The following is a 22,334-nucleotide window of genomic DNA, read 5'->3' as shown; positions in this document are numbered from 1 at the left end:
AAAGCTGCCATGAGGGAAATTACCAAAAAAAGGACAAGAATCAAATCAACTTCACATTTTTTAGCTGCAAGATAGATGACAAATATAATGTTCTGAATTTTCTTCAGTCAAGTAACTTAAAACCCAGAATTCTAGTAATCAAAGATGAACATTTAAATGCAAAAAAAGTCCAAATTACAATACATTTTGAAAGAATTACAAATGTATGCTAAACTAAAATATTTAATTCACAAAACAAAATATAATCAGTGTAAAGTAGAATAAGCAGAAAAAATTAAAATTATCAATAACACCAACAGAGAATGTCTGATGGGTTTACATACAACAAAACTTCAAAAACCATAATAAAAACCACTGACATAAAAACTCTAAAAATTATAGGATGAAAAAATGCAAGTGCCAGGGTGCAGTAAATAAGATGTAGCTTTAAAAGGAAAACCAACATAAACAGGACATCAATAAAGATTGTTTTATACTACAATACCAGAAAGATCTAAAATGTATGAACATTTTTATAGTCAGACTACCAAACAAAAATATAGATAAATTAAAAAAGAAGGTTGAAAATATAACAGCATAAGACTTAAATGTGCCTCTTTAAAAAAAAAAAAAAACTGTAATAACCAGACATGGTGCTGCACATCAGTAATCCCAGTAACTTGGGGGGCTGAGAAAGGAGGATCACAAGTTTGAGGACAGCCTCAACAAGTAGTGAGACTCTCATTAACTTAGGAGACTCTGCTTCAAAATAAAAATATAATAGGGCTGAAATGTAGTTTGGAGGTAGAATGGTCCTGGGTTTGATCCCCAGTGCCATATATGAATGAATGAATGAATGAATCAATGAATCAATGAGAACAACTGAAAGACGATGTTGAGATAAAAAGGGTAAATATCTAAAATATATATAGATAGAAATAGAAACAAACTATGTAAGAATTATAAAAATCAAAACTAGCATTCTTCATAAGTGATGATTAAAAAATAAATAGAAAAGAGTTTAGAAAACGATAGCCAGCAATATTACTTCTGGGTATCTAACCAAAAGAATGGAAACTAAATGACCAAACTAATGCATGCATATCTATGTTCATAGCTACACAATACACAATTGCCAAACTATGGAATCAGCCAAGATTTCCATCAACAGAGGAATGGATTACAAAACTATGGGATATGTACACAATGGCATTTTACTCAGCCATTAAAAAAAAAAAAACACACAATTACATCATTTACAGGGCAATGGATGGATAGAACTGGAGAATATTATGCTAAGTGAGATTAGTCTCACAAAAAAATAAGAAATCAGATGTTCTCCCTAATATGTGGAAGCTAGGGAGAAAATGGGTCATAGGAGGAACTAAAGGAGATAACTATAGATGAGCAAATAAGGCGACCTAAGGGGGATATAAGGGGGAGAGGGAAATTCTCTAATGTTCATGATGTACACTAACAAACATATCAAAGTCAATCACTTAGCTCAACATGAGAAGGATGGATGGGGAGGGAATGGGGCGAGAATTAGGTAAGGGCTAATTGGGTGATGTGTACATGTACGCCTCTACCATCTGCTCCATTAAGATGTATGACTACAATGCACCAATAAAAATTTTTTAAAAATGGCAGATGAGTAGCATCCAGTGCATATTGGCTGCTCCCTGATATTGAATTAAATCAACAATTGTGCAACACAGTGAGATAAGGCAGCAAAGGGAAAGAGATGGAATCTAAGAGGGAGTGTCAGCAACCAGGTCAAGCACAAGAATAGTGTTGTGTGTGTATGTGTGTGTGCGTGCGTGGGGGGGGTACTGTGGGTGGAACCCAGGGGCTTTCTGCCTCCAGGCTATACTCTCAGACCTATTTTATATTTTATTTGGAAACAGGGTCTCACTGAGTTGCCGAGAGCCTCACTCAGTAGCTGAGGCTGGCTTCGAACCTGTGCTGTTCACCTGTCTCAGCCTCCCAAGCGCAGGGAGTACACACGTGCGCCACCACGCCCGGCAGGTTGTTTTGTTTTGTTTTGTTTTTTAAGAAGAATAAAGAGACTTAGGGGGTGGGGGGAAACCTCCATCAGCACATGGAACACAGCTACTCTGTGGGGAAGTGGAAAGCTTCTCCACCAGAGAGGTTAAAAAAAATGAACCAAAGATTTCAAGAAATGCAGACTTGAATATTACCAGGCATGTATATACTTTGAGCAAAAAGGAGATTTAAATACAGTGGAAGGAAGATGGCATGGTTCAAGAGTGTAGCTGACTTCCCTTTGGATTCAGACTGAGATCGTGGCATAAACCCATAAGGGAGTTCTAGACTTTGACAGCCTAATGGCAGGACTTTTCAAATTGGTGGTTTAGATATACTCAGGCCCACAATTTGAAATGACTTAATCTATCCAGATCTCAGAGGGGGGTGAGATTTATAGGAAGACTTTTCAGAGCCAGAGGATGGGGCAAGATAAGTGCTAATAAGGTAAGTGCAGCAGGGGAGGGGGAGAGGGGTCTTCCACATAGCTCCAATTGCTGGGACTCACCTCCTATCAAAGCCACCTTAACCACCCATATATGCACTGTTAGCCCTAAGAAATGGCCATGGCCTTTCCCACAGGACACATACAGCTGTCCTCCCAGCCAGCAAAAGATCTAGCAGAAGTGCTGTAAACATTTCAGGCATTCCCTCAAACCCTCCTAAGGGTTTCTGGGCACCAAAGACAGCCACAGAAACGCTGGAGCTGCACAAACTAAATCCCTCCATTTCAATGTAGTAATTTTAGGCTTTAGTTTTTCTTATTTTATTGATATTATCCTCTACTGATTTTAGCCCCCCCATTATTTGATACTGCATTTTACACTCCAACTTTTACTCTTTTTTTTTTTTTTTTTGGCGGTACTGGGGTTCCTGGAAGCCCTTTTACCTCCAGGCTACACTCCCAGACCTATTTTATATTTTTTATTTGGAAACAGGGTCTCCTAAGCCAGCGCGTGCGGCTGGCTTCGAACCTCCTTGATCCTCCTGTCTCCGCCTCCCAAGCGCAGGGATTACTACTTTGTTTCTTGATTTTGTTTTCATTCCTTTGGGCTTTTATGTGGTGCTGGGGATTAAACCCAGGGGTATTCAGACATGTAGCTACATCCCCAGCCTCACCCTTCTCCCTTTTAATATTAGAGGTTGAATCCAGAGGCATTCTACCTCCAAGCTACATCTCCAATCTTAAAAAAAAAAAAAAAAAAAAAAAAGAAACAAAAACAAAATACAAGCCGGGCGTGGTGGCACAAGCTTTTAATCCCTGCCCTTGGGAGGCGGAGACAGGAGGATCATCGCGCAGGTTCAAAGCCAGCCTGACTTAAGAGACCGTGTCTCCAAATAAAAATATAAAATAGGTCTGGGAGTGTAGCCCAAAGGTAGAAGGGTTCCATCCCCAGTACCACCAAAAAATTTAAAAATAAAATAAAATAAAAATCCAAGGTCCCATTTAAGTTAGTAAGACTGGCCTCAAACCTGCCATTCTCCTGGTCTTAGCCTTCCAAGTACTGGGATTACAGGCATGCACCACAATTGGCTAATATTTGTTTTGAGACAGGATCTGCTAGGCTAGCAGAGCAGGCCTCAGGCTTGTGATTCTCCTGCCTCAGGCTAGCTGGGGTTGCAGGCATGTACCACCACACCTGATTCTGTTTTGTTTTAATGGTGTAATATGTCAGTTAGATTTATTCATTCATTTTTTTCTTTTACTTTTCACCCCCCACACCTCTAATCATTCGCTTTCATGAGCAGTGAACACTTAACTCTGTGTTCAGTTCATCCTGCAATACTAGTCTGCTTATCGAGTTTCTTCCACATTTCTATACTCTCTCCCTCTTTCCATTTTCTTTGCTTCTTCTCCCCACCCACCTCACTTTTTTTGCTTTGCATTTTGGAGTTTTTTGTTGTAATGTATTTTAATTCAATTTCTTCAGTCTTTTTCTTCTCTTTTCTCACCCTCTTTTATCTTTGAATCCCTTTATCTTCTTCAGCCTCTCCTCTTCCCTTAACCCTTTCTTAACCCTTCCCTTAACCTTTAACAAAATAGGGCCAGGGGGTGTAACTCAGAGGTCAAACTGGGTTCCATCCCCAGACCCACCAAAAAAAAAAAAAAAAAAAAAAAGAAAGGAAGAAAGGAAGAAAGAAAGAAAGAAAGAAAGAAGAAAAAAGAAAGCAAAAACAAGAGCCAATTAAATGTTCCTTGCAAGAAACAAAATTTATAGGTAAAGACACCTCCAGGTTAAGTCAAAGGATAGAAAATGATATTACATGCAAATGGAACCCAAAAGCAAGTAGATGTTACTACTTACTATCTAGCAAACATAAAGTCAAAATTAATCAGAAGATGGGAGGCTAAGACAAGAGAACCACAGGTTCATGACCAGCCCTAGCTATTTAGTGAGGTCTTCTGCAACTTAATGAGACCGTTTCAAAATAAAGAATAAAAAAGAGGGTTGGGGGTATAGTTCGGAGGTAGAGTGCCCCTGGGTTCAATCCTCAGTGCTGTTGAAAAAAAAAAAAAAAAATCAGAAAGGCCTACTAATTAAGGTAACAATCCAACAAGAAAATATAACAATAATAAATATTTATGCCTCAAACATCAATGCACCTAATTATATAAAGAAAATACTCAACATAAAACATCAGACAGATCCTAATACAGGAATATTGGATGATTTTTCATTCTCTTACCAAAAGATAGGTCATTCAGACATAAAATGAGCAAAGACATGTCAGACGTAAAACATGTGATGGGTAAAATGAACGTAACAGACATATACAGATATTTCATCCAACAACAGCTGAACAGACTTTTTGCTCAGGTGTTTATGGAACTCTCTCCAAAATAGACTATATTATTGGCCATAAAGCAAGTCCTAGCAAATAAAAAAATCAATATAATTTCTTGAATTTTATCAGATCATAAGAGAATGAAATTAAAACTCGACAGCAAGAAAAACTAAAAAAATTATATAAATGCATGGATATTAAACAACACACTTTTGATAAGTGGGTCACTGAAGAAATCATGAGAGAAATTTAAAGAATTATTAGAATAAATAAGGATAGAAATACAATATATGAGAATTTCTAGGACATAATGAAGGCAGACTAAAGGGGAAAGTTTATAGCTATAAATTCCTGTGTAAAAAAACTTAGAAAGACACTAAATAAATGAACAAATGATTCATCACAAAATCTTGTGGGGGGGATCCAAAAGTAGAAGAAAATAATAAAGATTAGAGCCAAAATTAATGAAACGGAATTTAAGAATTTACAAAAGATTGAGTTGGTTCTTTAAAGATAAACAAAATTTGCCCCTTGGCAAGATCAACAGAGAGAAAACCCAAAGTAAAAAAATTAGAGATGAAAAGGAGATACTATAACATCAATGAAATTCAGATCTTTAGAGATATAATGAAAATTCATATTCCAATAAATTAGGAAATCTATAAGAAATGGATAAATTTCTCTACACATGCAACCTACCAAAACTGAACCAGAGGATATACAAAACCCAAACTGACCAAAAGCAAGCAATGAAAATGAAGCAGTAATAGAAAGCTCAGGACCAGATGAATTCACAGTTGAATTCTACCATACTGTCACAGAGAAACAGGGTCAATGTTGCTTATATCATTCCATGTAATGGAAAGGGTGGGAACATTTCCAAACTCATTCTATGAAGCTGTATCACCCTGATATCAAAACTATATAAGAATACAGCAAGGAAAGAAAACTGTAACAGAGTAGTGTCCTTAATAAACATGGTTATGAAAATCCTTAATAAAACAGTAGCTATCTTTCAAAAATTTACATTAAAAAGATTGGAAATCATGATTAAGTTGGTTTCATTTCCAGGGATATAAGGATGATTCAACATATGCAAATCAATAACTATAATATACCACACCACATAAATAGAACCAAAAAGATTTTGTACAAAAAGATTTTGAAAAAATCCATCACCCATTCATGATAAAAACCCAGATAAAAAACTAAGGAAAGAAGAAACTTATTTTAATATCATAAAAGCTATATACAACAAACTTAAAGCCTACATCATACTGAATGGGGAAAAACGAAAAGCATTTTCTCTAAAATTAAGAAGACAAGAATGCTTACTCTCACCACTTCTCAATAGTATTTAAATTTTTAGCAAGAGCAATTATGTAAGAGAAGGAAAAAAAAAGAAATACATATAGCAAAGGAAGAACTCAATTTATCACTATTTATAGATGATCTAAGCCTATATTTAGGAGATCCTAAAAGTTCTGCAAGGAGATACAGGATACAAATATCAACGTATGAAAATACATATATATACCAATAATGAATCTAATGAAAAAATCAAGAAAACAATTCCATCCACAATAGTCTCAAAAATACAAAACAATCCTACAAATAAATCTAACCAAAGGCCTCTACAACTAAATTTATTTATTTATTTATTTATTTATTTATTTATTTATTTATTTATTTGTGTGGTACTGGGAATTGAACCCAGATCATTCTACCTCCAAGCTATACCCCAACCCTATTTTTTATTTTGAAACAGGATCTTACTAAGTTGTGAAGAGCCTCACTAAGTAACTGAGGCTGGCCACAAACCTGCAATTCTCCTGTCTCAGCCTCTAAAGTATTGGAATTACAAGTATGTACCATGATGCCCAGCCTTACAATTAAATTTATAAAACACTGTAAAAAGAAAAGAAGACACTGGAAACTAGACAGAACTTCCATGTTCAAGAATAGACAGAATTAATATTGATAACATTGTCATATTTCCAAAAAGCAATCTATAGATTCAATGCAGTCCCTATCAAAATATCAATAATATTCTTCACAAAAGTAGAAAGGGGAAAAAAAACCAGCAGACAAGGCAATTCTCAGCAAAAGGAGTGTTAATGATTTAGCTTTAAAATGCCCCCCATTCGTGTGTCAGACATGAATCCAAACAGGTGGATTCAGAGATGATACATGGCTGGAGGGGGTGGCTCTCTGGGAACATGACTAGGAACTATATCTGTTTCTGTCCTAGAAATAATAGAGTAAATAAGATGGCATAAATTAAAAAGCTTCCCCACAAACAAAGGAGTATGAAGAAGCCAGGAGTGGTGGCGCACTCCTGTGACCCCAGAACTCAGGAGAATCACAAATTCAAGAACACATAGTGAGACTCTCACCAACCTAGTGAGACCCTGTTTCAAAACTAAAAAATAAGAGACTGGGGATGTAGCTGTGAGGTAGAATATCCCTGGGTTCAATAACCAGTACCACCCGAACAATAACACAACAACAAAAAGACTACGAAGAGAGAGCCTACAAAATGAAAGAAAAGCTGAGCATGGTAGAATATGCCTATAATCCCAGTATTTGGGAGGCTGAGATAGAAGGATTACAGGTTGGAAGCAAGTCTTAGCAACAAGTATTTGAAAAAGTGTTCAACATCTTTAGCACTCAGAGAAATGCAAACAGAAACTACACTATGATTTCACCTTGCTCGAGTTAGAATGGTAATCAAGAATACCAATAACCATAAATACTAGTAATAGAGGGGAAGAACTGTCATAATAATGTTGGTCAGGAACATTAATGAGTACAATTGCTATGGAGGTTGGTATGGAAGCCCCTTAAAAGGCTAGGAATGGAACTCCCATATATGACCAGTTATACCACTCCTCAGTATCTAGCCAAAAGACTTGTCAGCAGAATACTCATGTTTATAGCAGCACAACACACAATAACCAAGCTATGTAACTGACCTAGGTACTCATCAATAGATGAATAGGTAAAGAAAATGTGGTACAGAGACAAAATAAGAGTTTTGTTCAGCCATAGAAAAGAATGAAATTATATAATTTGCAGGAAAATAGATGGTACAAGAAAACATGCTAAGTGAAATCACCTAGTTTCAAAAAGTCAAGGGTCCTATGTATTCTCATATATGGAAACTAGAGAGAAAAAAAAAAGCAAAAAGAAATTTGATGATAGTAACAAGACTGCTCGGAAATAAGTGAGGGGAGAAAAAGGATGCTTCTGGAATGAAACAGACTAAATGATATTATGTCCACATATGAAGGTATCACTAACAGGAGTAGTGGGATGGGATTAAAAGGGAACCGCATCAAGAGATGTGGTGTGAATGTATCGCTTTGAATATCATTATTAATAATTATGTTACATCAATAAATTTCTAATAAAAAATAAAGCTTTAGTGTATGAAACAGCATGGTGGTACACATCTGAATGCCAGTACTTGGGAAGTTGAGATAAGAGACTTGCAGGTTTGAGGCCAGTCTCACCAATTTAGTGAAACCGTTTCAAAAAAATAAAATAAAATAAAATAAAATAAAATAAAATAAAATAAAATAAAATAAAATAAAATAAAATAAAATAAATAGGGCTGGGAGTAGAATGTCTCTGGGTTCAATCCCCATTTAAAAAATAAAACAGGACTGGGGGTGTGTAGCTCAGAGGTAAAATACCTTTAGGGTTAATACCCAGTACCAAAATAAAAAATAAAACAGAAAGGAAAGTGAAAGGATAACCTATCAAAGAAAATATTTACAACTCATATATTTGGTAAAGATCTAGTTTGCAGAATAAATAGAGATCCTACACCTAAACAAGAAAAAGATCAACAACCCAATTAAAAAGCTGGACAACTTGAGCTGGGCATGGTAGTGCATACCTGTAATCCCAGTACTTGGGAGGCTGAGACAGGAGGGTCAAAGGTTCAATGACAGCCTCAAAAACTTACAAGATCTAATTTCAAATTATAAAAATAAAAAGAGCTACATTTATAGCTTGGAAGTAGAATGCTGCTGGGTTTCATCCCTACACACACACACACACACACACACACACACACACACACACACACACACACACGTTGGGTACCTTAAGGGTCAATGCTACAAAAAAGACATAGAAATGGCTAATAAGCACATGAGAAAATACTCAACAGTCACTAAAGAAACATAAATCCAAACTACAATGAACAACACTTCATACCCACTAGAATGGCTATAGTAAAGAAAAGAAAAGAAAAAATTGGCAAGAACGTACAAAAACTGGTAAGTTCTTTTACATTGCTGATGAGAAGGTAAAAAGGTACATTGTCTATAGAAAATAGTTTGGCAGTTTCTTATGAATATAAACACAGGATTACCATATGATCCAGCAAATCTACTCCTAGGTATAAATGCAAAGATCTAAAAGACAAGGACTCAAATTAATACTCATACACAGATATTTATAATACCCAAATAGCAGAAATAACCCAGACATTCATCAATAAACTGTAGTACATACATACAGTGAAAATGAGTCAGCCATAAAAAAGAAAAGTATTGATACATGCTACAATATGGAGGAGTTTCAGAAACATTACATGATAAAAAAAAACGCCAGAATAGGAGTCCAATTACAGGAAATACTCAGAATATGTAAATCCACTGAGGCAGAAAGGAGCCAGGGGCCAAATTAGATGGTGAAGGGAAAAGAGAGTGACTAGTTTTTTTGTTTTTGTTTTGTGGTACTGGGAGTGAGACCCAGAGGCATTCTACCTCTGAGCTACACCCCTTGGCCTTTTATATTATTATTATTATTATTATTATTATTATTATTATTATTATTATTATCCTTTATTTTAAAACAAGGTCTCACTGAGTTGCAAAGGGCCTCATTAAGTAGCCGAAGCTGTCCGTGAACCACAATCCTCCTGTCTCAGCCTCCCAAATGCTGGGATTACAAGTGTGCGCCACCACACCCAGGTGGGAGTGACTGTTTAATGAAAATATTTTGGATCTAGAGCAATGTGATTGCACAACATTGTAGATGTACTGATGCCATTGAATTGTATACTTTAAAATGGTTAGTTTTATGTTATGTGAATTTCACCCCAATCTAAGACTTTTCAGCAAGTGACAATGTATCGAATGGAAATAAAGATGAATCTAAGATCAAACTCATACCATATACAAAAATCAATTCCAAGTAGATTATAGACCTAAAGGTGAATAAAACTATAGCAGTGTCATCTATGCTCTAACCCCTAGTTATATGTGGCTACTGCACAATAAAAGTGTGGATGAAGAACTAATTTATAACTATATTTAACTTAAATAAATACATGTGGCTAATGACTGCTCTGTCAGTGCAAGTCTAGAATGTAATTTAGGATTATGTTCACAACCTTGGGGAAGGCCAAAAGACTTAAGTGCTAACAATAAAAATTGATAAATTGGGCTTTGATAATTTTAAGAACTTCTATTCAGAAGATAGTATATTAAGAGAGTAAATGAAAGGACAACTTACAAAGTGAGTAAAGTAATTTGCAAAACATATCAACAGGATATATATATATAAAGAAATCTTAGCTGGGCATGGTGGCAGGGCTGCAATCCTAGTACTTTGAAGGCTAAGACAGGAGGATCACAGATTCAAGACCAGCTTCAGCAACTTAGCTAGGGCTTCAGAAACTTAGTGAGACCCTGTTTCAAAATTAAAAACTAAAAAGGGATGGGGGGTAAGCATGGAGGGAGAATGAACCTGGATTCAACCCCCAGTACCTCCCCCACCCCAAATAAATCTTACAAGTCAGTAAGACAGGAATTCATTCTTTAATAGAAAAACGTAAGATAATACTGAGCAGACATTCATAAAAGATAACCCAAATATTAATACATATATAAAAACTATTCAAGAGCATGCCACTCCTTGCTCACAAAATGGATATAGTGTAAAAAAAACTGTCACATTTAATAGACAAAGAAATGGTACAGCTAAAACTCTCATTCAGTACAAGTAGAAATAGTAGTTGGTGCAATCATTTTGAAAAACAATTTGGCAAAATCCATTAAAACTGAACTTATACTCTATGCCATAGCAATTACACTCCCAACAGAAATGTACACATTAAGTACACAAAATATATGTAAGAAAATATTAGTAACAAGAGCATTTAAATTGAAAACAATCTAAATGTTTGGCAATACAAGAAATACACTGTGATATATACAAACAATTGTATAATGTATAATGTTTAATGAGATAAAACATACTTGAAAAGGTACACACTTTATAATGGTAGCTCATTAAGTTATCACACTGTTTTCACCTAGGCAGTTATCTAGATAAATAGAATATTACCAGTAAGCCCCCCCCCAAACTCCTTTGTCTCCTTTTCCAATCATTGCCCCCATCCCCACTACTTGAGGAGATATATATATATATATATATATATTTGCAGTACTGGTGCAATTATACAATTGTATAAATTGTATAATGTTGTATAATGTATATAGTACATTATACAACAATGAAAATGAACCAACTACTATGAACTGATCTCACAAACAATATCATGTAAAAGAAGACAAAGAATTTACACCATATAATTCTATTTCTAAAATTTCAAAAACAGGTAAAAATGCAGAAATATTAATAATGATTTATTTTCAGCCGCGTGTGGGGGCACACGCTTATAATGCCAACATTTGGGAGGCTGAGACAGGAGGACCGCAGTGCACGGACAGCCTTATCAACTCAGTGAGACCCTGTTTCAAAATAAAGAATTTTTAAAAATAGGGCTAGGGGTGTAGCAGGGAGGTAGAATGCCCCTGAGTTCCATCACCAGTAATTCAAAAAAAAAATTATATATATATTCATCCTCAAGTAGTAGGGACGGGGGCAATGATGGGAAAAGGAGACAAAGGAGTTTGGGGGGGCTTGCTGATAATATTCTATTTATCTAGATAACTGCCTAGGTGAAAACATTACCATTGTGATAACCTAATGAGCTTCATCATTATAAAGTGTGTACCTTTTCAAGTATGTTTTATCTCATTAATATTTTTTCATTAAAATAAAATAGGCTAAATGCAGTGGCTACTCCTGTAGTTATATTACGTGGAAGACTGAGACAGGAGGATCCCAAGTTCAAGGCCAGCCTAGGCAATTTAGCAAGACCCCCCTCTCAAAAATAAAAGGCCTAAGGATCTAACTCAGTGGTAGAGAACTTGCCTAGCATGTACACAACTCTAGCGTCAATTTCCAGTACAGGGGAGTGTAGCAGGAAGGGAATAGTAAAAATATAGAAAATTAGGGACACATGACTAGCAAATATGAACTAAATAATATGTATGAACTACACTGTGGTATATACAAATAATAAAAATAAACAGCAATGAAAATGATGCAACTACTATTATTCCCCCTTAGAGGGGAAAAAAATCTGTAAACATAGTTAAAGGATATAGTCAAATGAAACGGTAGACAATGGAAATTAACACAGGGCCTTGGTCTCCAGATCACAGGGTTCTTAAACACTGAAGTTACATAGCCACAAATTATTGGGGATCTAATATATATAACTACCTTGTCATTATATCCACAAACTACTTTTCTATAACCTCTTAGCTTAAAAGTATGGGGTACAATAAGAATGATGAATACGGTTATAGCAATATAGCCACATGTTTTGTTTTGTTTTAATTTTTAGAGGAGAAACTTTATCTCTTATTTCTTTTAATTCTCCAGATAACCTAGCACAGTGTTGAGGGCACAGGAAACACAAAATTGATGTAAATGTACGAGTCTCTGTATGTGGGCAAACATACACACACACACACACACACACACACACACACACACACACACACGCACACGCACACGCACACACAAAAACCCTATGATTACAAGGGGGTCAGGGGTCAATTCTCCCAGACACACATACAAACAAATCCAAGACAAGCATATTATTTCCTTCCCTGATTTCTCCGATGGCTCTTTCATTCTCTACTTTATGTAAGAAAAGGAATAATCTTAGTCATGAAAACTGTACTGTGAACTGGTCGTCAATCTTTACGTTAAAAAAAAAATAGAGCTGGGTGTGGTGGCGCACACTTGTAATCCCCACGCTTGGGAGGTGGAGACAGGAGGATTGCTCAGGTTCGAAGCCAGCCATGCTGGCTTAAGAGACCCTGTTTCCAAATAAAAAAGTATAAAAATAGGTCTGGGAGTGTAGCCCGGAGGTAGAAGGGTTTCCAGGAACCTCAGTACCACCAAAAAAATAAATAAATAAAAAGATGTCCTTTTATAAAAATTGACTTCTATAAAGCTAAAATAAAATCAGGTGATATTTTATATTTATCAAGGAATATATTTGAGGTAATATGTCTATGGTCAACTAAGAAGATATTTTTGTTACTTATAATGAAGATATAGCATATTTTAAAAGGTGCAATACCTGAAAATAAAGAGCCAAATGGAGGTGTTATTTTGTGTATGAGTAGAGGGGGTTCTGGGGATTGAACCCAGAGGCATTCTACCTGAGTTATACCCCTAGCCTTTTTTAATTTTTCGGGTTTAAAACAGGGCTCCTTAGGTTGCTCAGAGTCTCTAAGTTTTTGAGGCTGGTCTCGAACCTGAGATCCTCTTGACTCAGCCTCCTAAGTAACTGGGATTACAGGTGTATACCACCATACCCAGCTAGAAATGGTATTAACATACTTTCACTCTATTCATTTTTAAAAGATAACATTATAAAGAACACAAATCTAAAATATATAAATTACCCGATCATTCATGAGAAGATCTTTCACAATGAAAGTAGCTACCAAAGACTTCAAAGGAGCAGCAAACTGGTCAGGTGCAAGGAGAGCAATATGACCAATGGTGACCAATGGTGTTATGAGATGTTCCAGGTTGCTTGGATCTAGGCTCTTATGCAGAGGCTAAAATGAGGGATGAAAATATATTTAACTATATGCAAATAAATTGTTTCATCTTCAAATTTCAAAAACTACAAACATCTCAACATATTTACATGGTTTAAGTCATAAATTCAGCTTACATTTAGACTTCTATAGATTATCTATGTCTAGAAGACATTAAGTTTAAACATTTTCAGTTTTGCCCAAGTCACATGTTACAAGAAGAAAAAGAACATTTCAGCATGGAAAACTCTTACTACATAGCATGTATTTTATGGCCATTATATGAATATCTTAAGGGTTTCTAGGGCTCACCAATATCCATTTTGCTTCTACTTCATTGGCATAAGATAATTCCACCTACAGCTTCCTCTGAAGTTAGATAGGACATGTGAGTGAGTTCTGGTCAAGAGAATGGGACTGAGGAGAGCTGCACCACACCTGTACCAAGACAGGCAAATGCAAAGTGTCTACACAGGTGCTACCTTTGCTCACTGGCTGGTTTAATGCCATGGGTCCAGTGAGACTTAAAACCCTAGTTAAAAAGAATCTATGTCCATACCTAAGCAACTCATTAGTAGGCCATTAAAATACCCAATTGGTCTTTTCACTACCAAGAAACAAATATCACAGCAAATGGAATGATTCTGGTTATTCTGCTTATTCTTATTCTGATATGAAATTCAATCATTAAGATCCATTTTGACACAACAAAAGAATGAAGAAGCGCTTCATATATGGAATGAGATCCAAAAGGGATTTTTGTTGTAGTTGTGTTTTGTTTGGTTTTCTTATACTGAGTATCGAACCCAGAGGTATTATACCTCTAAGCTACATCCCCAGCCTGATTTTATTTCGTATTTAGAAACAGGGTCTCACTAGGTTACTGGGAACCCTGCAAAGTTGCTGAGGCTGAATTTGAACCTGTGATCCTCCTGTCTCAGCCTCCCAAGTACCAGGATTACATGTATGTACCACCATACCCGGCTTCAAAATGTACTGTTAAATTTAAAAACAAAAAAGTCAAAAAGGACAAAATTTTGTTGTACTGTGTGTGAGTATATGTACTTGTGTGTCCTTTGTTGTACATGAACAAAACAGAGTAACTGACACCAATGGTTGCCTCTGGGAAAGGTAACTAAGTGATTAGGGAAGAGGAGGGGGCTTTTCATTGCATATTTTTTGCATCCTTTAGTATTTATTTATTTATTTATTTATTTATTTATTTATTTGGTGGTACTGGGGTTCCTGGAAGCCCTTCTACCTCCAGGCTACACTCCCAGACCTATTTTTTATATTTTTATTTGGAAACAGGGTCTCTTAAGCCAGCACGGCTGGCTCTGAACCTGTGGGATCCTCCTGTCTCCGCCTCCCAAAAGTGGGGATTACAAGTGTGCGCCACCAAGCCCAGCGCTGCATCCTTTAATTTTAAAGCAAGTAAATCTACATTAATTTTAATGAAAATTTGGTGCTCTATTCTGACTTTGAAAACCAATAATCCGCGGCTTGACAAGAATACAAAACTGTTCTTTCTTTCCTAGCATATTAGGGCAAAATGAGGCTTCATTTAGACAAAAATATATTTTTTATTGGTGCACTGTAGTAGTACATCTTAATGGAGTACAAGATGGTAGAGGCATGCACACGTCACCTAATTAGCCCTTACCCAATTCCCACCCTATTGCCTTCCCCTCCTTCTCTTTATCATGTTTGGCTTAGTGATTGACTTTGATATGTTTGTTAATGTACATCATCATGATTGCCATCACTACTTTCACTGTACCAACTTGTTGTATATCTTATAAAATCTGATAACAAATTATTTTTCAATTATCTCTTATTTAAAAAACTTTGATAACTTCTATAATAAGTTAATAATATTTTCTGGAAAAGCAAAATAAATGGCCAGACCCTGGAATAATGGGAACCTCATAAAGGCCAGAAACCAATAGAAAATCTTTTCTTGAAAGTCAGCAAAAACCTTGCACTTCATTCAAAGCTCTAGAGCTAAAATTGTAAATTTAGACTTTACAGATTTTTCTTTGCAGTAACAAAGCTAGAGATAGTCCTTAGTTATAATAGGATGCAATGCAATAAACGTGCAATACTTGGCTAAAAGTTATCTACAGTGAAAATGAAATACATAGAGAAAAGACAGTTTATGTCTGGGCATACAGTCAGGTCAGTAATATAAGTATAAGCATGTTTATATTAATGATTAATGTTGATTTACGAAACCCTATATTTCAGTATTGCAAAACAAAATTCAAAGATTTTAACCTATAAATTGACAGAATAATAGTCTGTTTACCTACTATTGATAACTATGATTTTATACGTAATTACCTTTCAATAAAAAATAGTCTCCAAACACAAATATATGAAGCAATGTCAAAAAGTATTATATAGTATTGATTTCTGAATGTGAATTAGCATTAAACATCCGAATAATGAGATATTTTCATATCTTAACCACTTAGCAATGTTGATTTTACTGATTCAAATTCTGAAAATATACAAAATGATACATCACCAAATGTGAACATTCTGAAAAATCAATATTTATTTTCAATAATATATAAAATAAAATTTTTTCTCATTACCTCAAATATCTGTGCAAACTGGGTCTCTTTACTAGAAAATATTGCATGGATACAATGAATGGCATATTTGGCTTGACGTGGGGGTCCTTTTTTAGATTTGTGATGTAAAACAGGAAGCAAGGCTCTAAAAAAAAAAAAAAGGCAACAAACAATAAGCCAGAAAAGCAAGTACAATTTATGTGAATACTTCAATGTTTGTTTTTCTAAGCTTTGTGAGAACAAAAAAAAATTGTCCATTTTCAATGGCCTGCTTTATAGATGTCTATACTAAAAATAAAATCTAAACACAAGTATTTTGTTTTTTAATTTTTTTTCAATAATCACAAGACATATTAGGCTGGTGACCCTTTCCTTTTTTAGGAAATTTTCATTGGGTTTTTCATTGGCATTTTCATTGGGTGTTTCTCTTTTATTCTCTCTGCTATAATTCCAGCAAAGCTTCTGCCACATTGTACAAAGATTACTGTGTCCCTCTTTCAATTCATCTTTTGCACTGTACCAGAAAAACCTACATACATTAGGGGAAATATGACTAAAAGTTTGTGTCAAGCACTATTGGCTCCAAATCCTTGCCTTCATGCTACCAGCATTTTAAGAGCAGCACCAATATAAAAAAAGACATTATAAAATATGTGTCATATCAAATTGTGATAACTGGTATAAAGAAAAGGAGAAATTAAGAAAGGAAGGAGAGGAATGTAAGAACAAGGAGTATAAGAGTGTTGCAATTTTAAACAGGGGCCCTCTCCCAAAAAGTAATACTTGTGCAGTATTCTGAAGGAGAAAATGAAGGAAGTCATGTAACTACCCAGAAGAACTTTCATGTCTCCTATCACACAATCATTCAAAACCTTAAAATAATAAATAAAGCAAGAGTTCTGAGATCAACATCTCATAGCAAAAGCAATCTTCCTCACTGCGCAATACCAATCCAGTGCTCTGGTACTAAGAATTTAGCAGTACAATAAACACATCACAGTACAGTACAGCCTCACAAGATACCAATACTAAGTACAATAGAACAGCAAATGAAAAACTAAAGGGGAGATTTAACATCTCATATTAATTAGAGTTACTATTTCTAACACACAAGCCCATGTTAAGTACAGAACAGGAAAAAACCAAAGGGAAATAGGCTAGACATAAAGCTCTTCAAAAAACAATGTAAAAATTACCTTGAAATGTGTGTGAGGGTGGGGTATCCACCTTCATTCATTACAAAACAATCAAGCAAGTTAAAACTACAAAAGGACCTCTGCTTCAGGTTATGATGATGGAACTAAGACTAGATTTATTTTCCTGCCTTAATCAGAAAACAAACATGAAAAGTTTCAGATGTTGGACAACAGGCAGTAGTACTATGATCCCTAAAAGATGACTCAACAAGCTAGAAGAACCTTACATCTGCCCCAGCTTACTCCATGGAGGTGTTTTCAAAAATGTAGGAAAAAGAAGTAACCCAAACAATATCAGTTGAGGGAGGCAGAGGTATGAGTTCCAGTAGAGAAAAGTAGCTCTGATTTCAAGGGCAAGCTACCAAAGAGCAGGAAGCTACACAGAGATACAGTATGAGCTCTGGTGACCCACAGAGGGTACATCCATGTCTCTGGCTGGAGGATCCATGCCATGTATGAGAAGTGGAGGGTTGGGGAGACTACATGAGACCAGGAAAAGAAGGTTAAGAATGTAGTAAGATAAACCCCAAACACAAAAAAGATTTGTAGAAAAACTTTTGAATTTCAGTTTGTATAACCAATGTGTTTATAATTTTTAGAAAAGTAATAAAAAAATTCCCTCAATACATTCAGTGCTGTTGCTAATTCATGTTTTGCCATAGCAAAAGAAAATTAATATTCATATTTGGGAGAAAAAATTCCCCCAAAAAATTAACCAACAGAAATAGCACAAGTGACAGAATCAGCAAAGTTAAAAGCATCTGGTATGTTCCACATACTTAAGGAAGTAGAGAAAAACATAAACATGGGAACAGAATTGGAAAACATAAAGACCCAAGTGAGATAAATAGAAAAATATATGAAACAAAAATATATAGATGAGATTAAAACCAGATTCTATATTGCAGGAGATCAGTAACCTTGAGGATGAAGCAACAAAAATGATCAAAATTTGATGAGTAAGAAAAAAAGAAATGAAAAAATAAGAACAGATCATCTGTGACCTATAAGACAAAACTAAAGATAGACATTTAAAAAATGAAGACTGACAGAAATGGAATTATTATGTGTAAAACAAACTTGTCATTATTAATCTGAGATACACTAAACAAATATTTAGAACAAAAATATACTGCACAGTTTATAACATAGAGAAACAAAACACAGTCATTCCTCAGTCTCTGCAGGGGGCTGACTATAGGATTCCCCAAGGACACCAAATCTATGAACATTCATATACAATGGCATAGTATTGTAAGTACTATGATATAAGCTATCTCTTGATAGTTTAAATCATCTCTGGATGACTTATAATAAAAATGTAATGGCAAACAGTTGTTACACTGTATTATTTAGGAAATAATGACAAGAAAAAGTGACTGTGCCTGTTTGGGACAGGAGCTATCTTTTGTTGCAAATACTTTTGATCAACAGCTGATTTAATCCACAGATAAAAAGTGCATAAGAAACAGAGGTTTCACTGTATTTGACAGCATAAGCATAAAAGTTTTGAAGGGGAAGGTACGGAAGTATATACTGTAAAATTTTTATAACATATATTGAATAGTATGACTATTTCAAAGTAAATAAGTCATTAATGGAGATAATAAAATCATAATAACCCAAAGAAAAACAAAAATAGAGGGCAAAAAAGAGCAAACCTCAAGATGATTTCACAGGGTGTTTGTTGCACACACCTGTAATTCTAAAACTTGGGAGGCAGAGGCAGGAGAACTGCAAATTCCAGGTAAGCCTCTGCAAATTATCAAAACCCTATCTCAAAATAAAAAAGGGCTGGCAAGTATAGCTCAGTTGCAGAATGTCCCTGGGGTCCAATCCTCAATAACACATACACACATTGTAGACTTAAACCCATCCATATATATCATTACATTAAGTATAAATGATCTATGCGGTTAACCTGAAGGACAGTTTGTCAAACTACTAAAAACAACCAAGTTAAAACCAAAGCTGGACGTGGTGGTGGATGCCTGTAATTTCAGTATTTGAGCAGCTTTGGGCAACTTAGTAAGACCCTGTTTCCAATTAAAAAAGTGCATGCAAGAAAGCCCGCTTGCACGCGCGCGCGCGCGCGCACACACACACACACACACACACACACACACACACCCCTACCTCCAAAATAAAGAATCATAAGCAACAACAAAAAGACCCAATTTGACATTTATAAGAACCCCATTCAACTACTAAGTACCAGAAAGGTTAAGAGTAAAAGAGTGGGCCAGGTAAGGTGGCACATGCCTATAATCCCAGTACTTGGGGGGATGAAAGAGGAAAATCACAGAATTAGGGAACTTAGTAAGACCTTGTTTCAAAATTAAAAAAGGGCTGGCTTTATTTCACAATAATGTAGTGTGTTGGAAATCAGGCACAGTGCTAAAAAGAATGTATAATGTATAACCACTGTGGATAGAAATATAATAACACCTAGCAAAATTATATTTATGGTCACTCTTCTGGGAATTATTCCTAATAATAATTGTCAAAAAGACAAAAGATATATACAAAAGGCAACTGACTGAAGGATCATTTGCAATACTAGAAGCAACCCAAATGTCTATAAATTAGAAACTAGTTAAGAAAAATTATGATATAGCCACAAAACAGGAATCTTACTGTATTTAAAAATGGAATAAAGGCAAGTATATGTAGTTATTAAAAAGAGTAGACAGGAATGTGTGCAGTACATGTTCCACTTGGAGTACAGGTGTATCATATGCTATACAAGGACTCTAGCTTTCCACATTTGCCTACTTTGGGGTAAGCCAGACTTTTAAGAGAAAGCTGAGTCAGAAGTGAACACCATAATTCACCAACATTTTATTTAGGGGGTTAGCATACAATTTTTTGTTCTGGTAAGGTCAGTAATAAAATATTTCCTTCACAATTCTCTTATCTGACCTTTTATTTCTATTCTTTCTAATAAGAGAAATAAGCTGACCTAAACAAAAATGATATGACCATTACAGTGTACTATCATACTATTATAACTGAAGTTAGATTTTCATTTCTTTCAAAGCTTGTCTGTATCTTAATCTCTTCCTTTTAAATTAGCAAATTACAGAACACTACACATTGCCTTGTATACCTGATTCAGAGATATGAATCAATCATCAATGTTTTAACATTCAGTTCAGTCTAGTGCCAGTTCTATCTAGTTACTGGTACCTTCTACTTAGATAATTTTTCCTTTGATTCTTTTAAATTACTTAGGTGAACTCATCTGGAGAGAGTTTAGCAAACATTCACAAACCCTATCATATTTCCTCAAAATAAACACATCCAATTTAATAATTGAAAACAAAATATGCATACATATTTCATATCTTAGAAGATATATACTATGAAATACTTGACGAAGAAGAGCATGTATAAACCAAGTATTCAATATCAGCTGAGGTAATTCTCCTCATGACAGACATCTGAAATGAACTCAGTATGAAATCAAATAATTTAAGTACTTCTATTATACATTAGAGCAGTGCATGTTTAAAGGGCCTTTGCATATTATAAAATGTCCGTCTTTTAACCTTGCTCTAGTAGTTATTCTACAAATATATCAATGTTTCTTTAAAATATAAAAGTAACAGGAAAGTCAATCTACAATGAAAATAACAAACTTTTAACAAGTGAGACAAAACAAGACTCGTTCAAAGCTCTAATTAAGAGAGGGATGGGGGCCAGGCATGGTGGCGCACACTTGTAATCCCAGTGCTTGAGAGGCTGAGACAGGAGGATTGCACAGGTTCAAAGCCAGCCTCAGCTACTTAGTGAGGCTCTCAGCAACTTAGTGAGACCCTGTTTCCAAATGAAGTATAAAACATGTCTGGGAGTATAGTTCAAAGGATAGAAAAGCCCCTGGGTTCCACCCCCAGTACTATAAAAAAAGAAGAAGAAGAAGAGGAAGAGGAGGAGGAGGAGGAGGAGGAAGAGGAGGAGAAGGAGGAGGAAGAAGAAGAAAAAGAAAAGAAAGGGATAGGACTACAGTAATTATGGTTCTATAGGCACTGGAGCCAAACAGGTTTAAATTCAAATAGGGCTCTGCCACTTGCTGGTTATGTAAGGTACAACCATTTCCTTCTCTATACATTAGATTTCTCTTTTGGAAGATCAGGACAATGAACACTCTTCACTGAAATGTTGTAAGGTTCAAGAGATAGCACATTAGGTGGGTACACAGTAAACGGTATATACTTATATACAGTGTGTGTGCAGCCAAACCCTGATCTCTGGTCTGTCTTGGAGAGCTGCAGTACCATTCTATAGAAAAATATATGCTCTGAGCTAACTTAAAGACACATCAGTTCCATAAAGATAGGGTTTCTAACTTTTCTCAAGACTATTACAAAATTCTGGTATATTTCAATTACCATTTAAATAATACCTCTGCCCTATTTATTGGTAATTAATCAGGCTCACATAAACAAAAAGGAACAAAAAATTATTATTCTAAGAATTAGTTTTGCCCACAGTCTCTGAGGAAAAGAGGCACAGGGAACTCTTCTGTATGAAGAAACATAATGCTCTAAACACAACAGGCATTGCTGACCCAGAAATAATAGATGTGGCGATACCAACCACTCATGACTATGCAATATCAGAATACCTATCAGACCATCCTTCCAAAAAGAACAGGAGTAGATAGCGAAGAAGAGACTAATAAGGCATTAAGACTTATTCTTCTGGGCTATTAAAGAATCTTGAACAATGATCAACCACTGTTAGAGAACGATAATACAGCTGGGCAATTTCTAGTTGCTGGAAATCTCGGAAAACAGAAACGATTTTACTGC

The 22,334-nt window shown here is 35.4% G+C and overlaps 1 protein-coding gene across 4 annotated transcripts in view; it reads right to left on the bottom strand.

The window, feature by feature from the left end:
• The window catches only part of PDS5B (PDS5 cohesin associated factor B), a gene marked incomplete at both ends in the record, with an annotated part of 139,325 nt that overhangs the window by 50,127 nt on the left and 66,864 nt on the right, over positions 1–22,334 (bottom strand). For all 4 annotated transcript variants that reach the window (XM_080689848.1, XM_080689849.1, XM_080689846.1 and 1 more), the window contains 2 exons: positions 13,605–13,763; positions 16,346–16,469. In XM_080689848.1, the coding sequence (XP_080545974.1) occupies positions 13,605–13,763; positions 16,346–16,469 (283 nt within the window). The remainder of the gene's footprint in view (positions 1–13,604; positions 13,764–16,345; positions 16,470–22,334) is intronic.

The sequence above is a fragment of the Muscardinus avellanarius genome (genome assembly GCF_963383645.1).
Source record: "Muscardinus avellanarius genome assembly, chromosome: 2".
Classification (NCBI taxonomy): Eukaryota; Metazoa; Chordata; class Mammalia; order Rodentia; family Gliridae; genus Muscardinus; species Muscardinus avellanarius.
Note: the sequence above shows the minus strand (reverse complement) of the source record. Positions and strands in the feature narration are given on the sequence as shown.